The 7,337-nt window shown below is 31.7% G+C and overlaps 1 protein-coding gene across 2 annotated transcripts; it reads left to right on the forward strand.

Moving 5' to 3' along the window:
- The first annotated feature begins 57 nt into the window (after nucleotides 1-57).
- Nucleotides 58-5,297, forward strand: LOC102603554 (pectin acetylesterase 12). Of its 2 annotated transcripts, XM_006358453.2 has the most exons (12): nucleotides 58-476; nucleotides 1,209-1,291; nucleotides 1,841-1,970; nucleotides 2,067-2,140; nucleotides 3,326-3,412; nucleotides 3,492-3,613; nucleotides 3,722-3,782; nucleotides 4,098-4,151; nucleotides 4,243-4,320; nucleotides 4,463-4,568; nucleotides 4,650-4,795; nucleotides 4,889-5,297. In XM_006358453.2, the coding sequence occupies exons 1-12, from the start codon at nucleotides 278-280 to the stop codon at nucleotides 4,994-4,996; spliced, it is 1,248 nt and encodes a 415-aa protein (XP_006358515.1). In that variant the 5' UTR covers nucleotides 58-277; the 3' UTR covers nucleotides 4,997-5,297. The 2 variants fall into 2 exon arrangements, with proteins under 2 accessions (XP_006358515.1, XP_015169459.1); XM_015313973.1 differs by lacking the exons at nucleotides 58-476; nucleotides 1,209-1,291 and adding an exon at nucleotides 1,556-1,658 and having other exon boundaries at nucleotides 4,889-5,167.
- The last annotated feature ends 2,040 nt before the right edge of the window (nucleotides 5,298-7,337 follow it).

Below are 7,337 nucleotides of genomic sequence, written 5' to 3' on the forward strand. Positions count from 1 at the left end.
AAAACATGCAAATTTTTTAATTTACCCCCCCCCCCCCCCCCCCAACACACACATTTTTTTTAAAAAAAAACACCGTTTCAGGAAAATGAAAATCTCTGTCTGAGGGACTAAATTGTTACTTATACATTTGTTCGTGTTTTCCGTGTTATTATTCCCATAAAGCTAAAAACATTACACCAATTAAAAAAAAAAACAAAAACCTTTACATTTACAAAAACTCCATCAATACTTCTTGCTTTCTCTCTTCCCACACCCAGAAAGAGAGAGAGAGAGAGCTATGGCGAAGCTATTGATGTGGTTTTTGGGTGTCTTTTTTGTGCTTACCAAATTAGTTGATTCTTATGAATTTGAAGAATTTTTTTACAATAAAACTGAAGGGGCATTCTTGGAAAGTGTGTATGGAGCTTCTGCTGCTGCTCCTCCTCCACTTATGATTGGTCTTACCATCATCCATGGTGCTGCTGCTAGAGGAGCTGGTTAGCAACATTGTTAAATCTTTTTTTTTTTATTCTTGAAAAGTTGTTTGCTGTTTTTGATTTGGATATCTTTTAAGTAATTGTTTTTCTATTTTAGTTTCTTGGATTTTGCAACAACCCAGTAGAGATCTTGCATTAAATTTTCTTGCTTCTAATTTATATATTACTTTATTTTATTAAATTTTTAGAGTTGAAAGTGGAGAGTGTTTACCATCTGACTAACCCCCTTTGTCAATTTATATTATATATTGGTAGTATTAAGCTTCTGCAATTTTCTATAAGGGGCGGCGATTTGATATCTTTGTGACCTGTTCTTTAATTTTTGCCTCTTCATTATTTTGGTTTTGTTATTTTTTTTTTTTTTTACTTATTCTGTCACAAAATGTGAAAGGAGTGTAAACTTGTAGGAGAGTTATTTTTAGTGTTGTTATTGAACATCTAAATAAAAAAACTAATTAATCTAGTCCACTCATAATTGACTCTTGTCAACAAATTGTAACAAGTTGCTCACAGAATTAACCAAAATTGACAACAACTTGTAATATGTTTTATTTGTGATCTGTGTGAGAATGATAAGGCCAAGTGGTTGATGAGGAGATTTGCTTAATTTTCTCTCTCTGGCTAATTAGCTTAGATCAGCTGTAATTATTAGTGGGCCTTAATAAGGTTTTGCAATTAAAAAATTATTTCATTAAGCTGTTTTTGACTTTCTTGTTTCAACCTTTTCTACAGTGTGTCTGGATGGAACATTACCAGGTTACCACATCCATCGCGGTTATGGGTCTGGGGCAAACAGTTGGCTTATTCAATTGGAGGTATGCTAACGATTGTTTCTTAATTACTTCTATCGTCCCAATTTATGTGATGTAGTTTGATTTTGCACGAAATTTAAGAAAGAAAGTAGATACCAACTAAAAATGAAAGCAAGTCATACAAATTACAATCTAAACACTCATCTTTTAATGTTATTTTAATTGTCTCAGCAGTCAACCTTTTCAATTACATGTCTATATGTTGTCTTTATTAAGTAACCATTTTTACTTGGTTCTGTTTCAGTTTCTTGTAATGTTTGACTGTTTTTATTTTCCTTTCCTAGTATGTTTACTTGTTCTTGTCAGTAGAAGAGTGCTTCTGTTGTTTAAATAGATGTTGGAGACAAGTTGTATTTGATGTTTATGTTAGGTACTTATGGCCTGCTTTTTAACATGATTACAGAATTTTGACTTTTTTCATTCTCTCTGGTATGCATGCTTTTCAAATGTATTGGGAACGGAATTATCGGCGTGAAGCTTTTGAAGAAAAGTTTGCATCTTGCTATTGTTATAATTGCTTCAGATTATAAACTCAGTGTCTTCTTGTGGCAGGGTGGAGGATGGTGCAACAGTGTTAGAAGTTGTGTATATCGCAAAAAAACAAGACGAGGATCATCAAATTACATGGAAAAACAGATTCCTTTTGTTGGGATTTTGAGCAACAGGGCTGAAGAAAATCCAGGTCCTTTTAGTTGATGATATGACACCATTTCTTCTACGAGTTTAAGCATATTACGGAGATTTCCTTACGTTTTTTTCTTTTTCTTTCTGTTTGCAGATTTTTATAACTGGAATAGAGTAAAAGTTCGCTACTGTGATGGTGCCTCATTTACTGGGGATAGTGAAGATAAGGTTTGTCAGATCATTTGCCCATTTCTCCTTTCAGTTTTCACTTATCATGCAAATATGTGTTGTTGGTCCGAAAAAGTAAATTGAGTGGAAAATATAATAAAAGCTGTAATATGTTACTTTCTCAATTTGCAACCATCATGATGGCTCCACACTGTTGTGCTTGTGCACTTTTTGATATTGGCTTACTTTATCTTTTTGCTTCTTCACATTCTACATGTTCTTGCAATTTTATTCCTTCCCTTTTTGATTTGGAGAGTTAGTGGAGGAAAATGACATAAAAGTAATACTCTTCTTTTTTCCTGAGGTTAGGAAAAGAGATAGTAGTCTTTTGGCTGGCTCTCTTTTTTCTTTTTAACCGGAACTGAAATGTATTGTCCATGAACTTTTTTATATTCCTACGTAGCTTTTCCCGTACTACATGGTTCCTCTGTGAAAGTGAAAGAGTAGATGCCTTTTGTCAAGGTGGTACATGCTTCTACTTTAGGCCTTCCCGTTGTGACGCTTCAGATTACAGTGTTAAACTTTCTGGACCATTTACAAGTCCTGATTGAAGGATGAAAATAATCTTAAACTAGAGATCCTGTGCAATTTTGTTAACATCCTCGTTGCAGCTCCTGCTATCTCATCTGACTAATCTTATGCTTAGAAAAATTTAAGAGACTAAAGAAATATACGTCTGCTCGATCCTGGTCATTCTGCAGTACGGTGGCCCTTAATGATGAAATTTCACAATTTCCTTATTTTTGCTTTACCTTATAACATGATGATTCCAATACAGTTCACCTAAGTAGGCTAATCACCAGAAGTTGTTGCCCCCATACATTCACTACAACAAAAATAACTTTTAGCAGTAATAAATATGCACATTAACAAAGAGTGCTAAAGTCTTTACCGGCATTAGTTAATTGGCATTATAGGCTTCAGAGACATTTATAAATAGTGCTAATTGCCACTAAAAGAATATATTTAGGAACAATAAAGCTATTTTTGTTAATTAGTTGCCGCTAAAAATCATTTTTTGTGTAAATTACAAATTTAAAACTGAGAAAGAATGAGAGGCATTTTCATGTGGAGTTATTAGGAGATTTGACTGCATGTAATTGCATTATATGGCTTCGAGGAAGAGGTTGTTGGCTATCTGATTGTCTGCAATAGTTGTGTTTAACTTGATGCATTTATCCCCAGGCTGCAGGGTTGCAATATAGAGGCAAGCGCATATATCAAGCTGCAATGGAGGAGTTAATGTCAAAAGGAATGCGATACGCCAAGCAGGTAGAAAGAATCACAATTTGCACCTCTCCTCTCATTTGCTTTCGTCGTTCTTGTTTTGATTCCAGACTCTGTTTTTTAGGCTCTTCTCTCTGGATGTTCTGCTGGTGGTCTAGCTTCAATAATGCATTGTGATGATTTCAGCAATTTGCTCCCACATACTAAAGTGAAGTGCCTGAGTGATGCTGGATTATTTATGGACGCGTAATTTCCTATTCTTAATATCCTTCAAGTACTTTTTGAACTAAAAATTCTGCCTGCACTTTGACTCTTTTGCTAATTAGTGAATTGATATAATGACCTTTTTCACAGAAATGATGTATCTGGAGGACACGCCATCAGAGATTTTTTTGGGGGTGTGGTTAAGACGCAGGTAATGAGCCAATGTCATGTTCTATATTTGTCAATTTCTGCAAGTTACCAACTTGGCTGGTTTTAATTATGGAATGCTGTAAACATCTGAAGCATTTGTTTGTTAGAGAAGATGGATAACATGTAGTCAAATGTGTTGCTGTACTATGCAAACCTTGGATGAAAATGTCATTCCTGAAAAGGAATTTTAGCAATATAGCTACTAATTGTTCTACGACAATAATGTATCTTTTATACCTACATGGATCATTAAATGAAAGATACCTGTTAGAAGAAAACTCTTATGCTCCGCTGACATATGCATTTTTTGGAACAGAGTCTTCAGAATACGCTACCAAGAACTTGCACCAACCACCTTGATGCAACCTCGGTAAGTCCCTTCCTAGTAATTTTTTCTTTTAACATCTGGAAAGCTTCTTCTTTTTTTACTGAATAAAAGTTGTGTCTTTTTCCCTTTCCAGTGTTTCTTTCCTCAGAATTTGATCGGCAACATCAGGACTCCTCTTTTTCTACTGAATACTGCCTATGATTCCTGGCAGGTAAGTTATTAACTCTATATATTTTCGCTGCTCTTCTATATGAAAACGATTTGCAAGGTTTTTTAGTTCCTGTTTGATACACTACAGTTGTTGTCGGACTGCTCTTATAGTGATGGAAATTCTTTCTTTTGCACTTATACAGCTTCAGGAAAGCTTAGCTCCTCATACAGCTGATCCTCACGGCTTATGGCATGACTGTACACTCAACAATGAAAGATGTTCTCCTTCTCAAATTCAATTTTTGCAAGGTATGCCTTACTCAATCTGTTGACGATTTTTCAAATATTTTGAGATCAGGAACTCACTGTTGCTAACTACACATCGAACAGGTTTTAGGATTCATATGCTTAATACAGTTAAAAGATTCGCTGCTTCAAGACAAAATGGTTTGTTTATAAATTCATGCTTTGCCCACTGCCAATCTGAGAGGCAAGATACATGGTTCTCCGATAATTCCCCCACGATTAATAACAAGGTATGCCTCCGTGCTTCCCTTCTCTTCGTTATGTTAAAGTTTTATATATGCACATCTGTATAAGCAACAACTTGAATTTGGAACGATATGCAGCCGATTGCACTTGCAGTTGGAGATTGGTACTTTGATCGTAGTGGTGTGAAGGCGATTGACTGTGCATATCCATGTGACAGAACATGTCACAACCTGGTCTTTAAGTGAGCCATACAATCAAATTATTTTCCTGCACCAAACTTAGCAGAAATATGTTATCATCTTGATAGTCATATATACCCTTCCCAATTAGCTTAAGAGGTTTTCCAGTGTAACAAAGTTCACTGTAGACAATAAAGTAAAGTGATTTATCTCCCATTGCGTTTAGTTCAGTAAAAATCCACATGTGTCCCTTATTAGTGTATAAGAGCTTTTCATTTCTCATATTATGTATGTATCTCAAATTTATTGGATTGTAAAAGCAAATCAACTCAATGAAGAGCTAGTAGTGTTCATTCTTAGTCAACAATATTGTGGTTTGTTTCATTTTCAGTAGAACCACCTACTTGTATGTTAACAATACGTTATTTAGTTATTTTAAAAATTAATCTATTTAAACCTCTTTTAAAAATTTTACTATATGTTTGCAGTTCTTTCCTAAAAAAATTGATTACTAGAAAATATTACGTTTAATTTAAATAAAATTACCTAATAATCAAATACGCTATTTAGTAGTGTTTTTCATCCGGTACATACTAAAATCAATCAAATGACTTTAAATGTACATTATTTTATTTTTTAAAAGTTGATTTTAAATAAAAATTTCATAAAAACAAATTTTAATGGAAAAAACAATTAAATAGATTGAGTGATTTTGTAAGTCAAACATTTATAGTTAAGTGACTTTTGAAGTAAAAATCAAAGTTTAGTAAGTAAAACATTTATAATTGAGTGACTTTTAGAGTAAAAATTAAAATTGAGTGACTTTAGGTGATAAAACCTCATAGTTGAGTTACCATTGGGGATATAAACAATCATACTTTCTTGAGTAAGTTTGTTGTATTTACATGAATTCAAAATTTGGTTTACAATTAGAAATTTAGAATCTAACTCAAGTTCATATAACCTTCAGTAAATAGTAAAACAGTAAAATTGTACATGTAAATTAGCAATGGATAGGTGATAAATGTATGTCTAGATGTTAAAGGATTTTCGTGATTTGATGTAAACATCGAATCAGATAAATTTTATATATATAGAGCTTAGTGTAGTTAATTTTCAAATTAGTTTTGGTTAAGAATTGAGATAGAACAAAACTATCAGGTTCAAATCATATATATATAAAGGAGAAACATAGATGAGGTGATGTGGCACCTCTCTATGACCTTTATTTCTATTTATTTTTTTCTCATTTTTTTGGACATTTTTTAATTTTTCTCCTTATTTTTAATATAATAATTATTTGTTTATAATTAATGTTTTGTTGATTAATGTGGATGTCCATAACTTCAAGATATAATTTCACCATTATGTGTAATAATACTAACACCTCCACCATCTCCTCATTTATCTTCCACACCCTTTAATCTTCCCCACATTCTCAATAATTAATATCATGTTTATTGCTATCTTTTTGTATGCCTCTTATAACAATATAAATAGAGGTCTTGAGGATGTGTTATGCACTTGAAGATTTAGAAAACACTTGAATATACTTGGAAGAATAAGAAAATTCTCTCCTGTCTCTCTACATTTCTTGTCTATTTTCTCACTTATATTATTACTCTTTTTAGTTTTGTTTTACTACATCTTTTCATTCTTGAAAAGTTAAAATGTTATATCTAATTGTATTTATCTTCACAAAAATAAATGTATTGATACTTGTATGCCTATCTTAAGATACTTGTATGCCCACCTTCACATCTTTTAATATATTTTGTCTTTTTTATATATTTTATTCATAATATTTATTTTTAGATTAATTTTATTCCAATATTCATTGATCTCTTTGTATAATAATCAGACATTGAAGTTTGACGTATATCATATTCGTTCTAAGGAATAAATTCTTCGAATAGATCAAAAATATCATACAGTGACACAAAAAGAAGTTCAGTTGTTATACATTTTTTGCTTTAGTATAGTATAAATCAAAATATCATGTAGTGACACAAATGGAAAATAAATTGTAATGCATTTTTAGCTTTATTATAATATATAATTGTAGAAGTAATTTAATTTTTATATATATTTTAATGAATGAAAATTCTCAATTAAATTCTTAAAAATTAGATGATATAATCACAAAAAATATCCAAAAGAAAAATACTTGAAATATCTACCTATAAATTTTGTCGTTTGCCTGCAAATAATTTCCTTAATTCAATATAGTACATTTCACTGAAAGACTAATAGTGCTTAAGAAAATTAATTATTAGAAATAAAAAAAATATATACACAAGAAAAAGAAAAAAAACACCACAAATAAATGACACTCACATTTCAACTAATTAAATATCTAAAAGAATCATAGTTCGATATAAAATTCAATTGAGAGAAAAAAGAAGAA

The sequence above is a fragment of the Solanum tuberosum genome, unplaced genomic scaffold, assembly GCF_000226075.1.
Source record: "Solanum tuberosum cultivar DM 1-3 516 R44 unplaced genomic scaffold, SolTub_3.0 scf00277, whole genome shotgun sequence".
Taxonomy (NCBI): domain Eukaryota; kingdom Viridiplantae; phylum Streptophyta; class Magnoliopsida; order Solanales; family Solanaceae; genus Solanum; species Solanum tuberosum.

Coding starts and splice junctions, on each gene's coding strand:
- LOC102603554 (XM_006358453.2), top strand. CDS start 278: ATGGCGAAGCTATTGATGTGGTTTTTGGGTGTCTTTTTTGTGCTTACC. Junction 1,971..2,066: donor CAGGGCTGAAGAAAATCCAG/GTCCTTTTAGTT, acceptor TTCTGTTTGCAG/ATTTTTATAACTGGAATAGA. Junction 3,413..3,491: donor GAATGCGATACGCCAAGCAG/GTAGAAAGAATC, acceptor TCTGTTTTTTAG/GCTCTTCTCTCTGGATGTTC.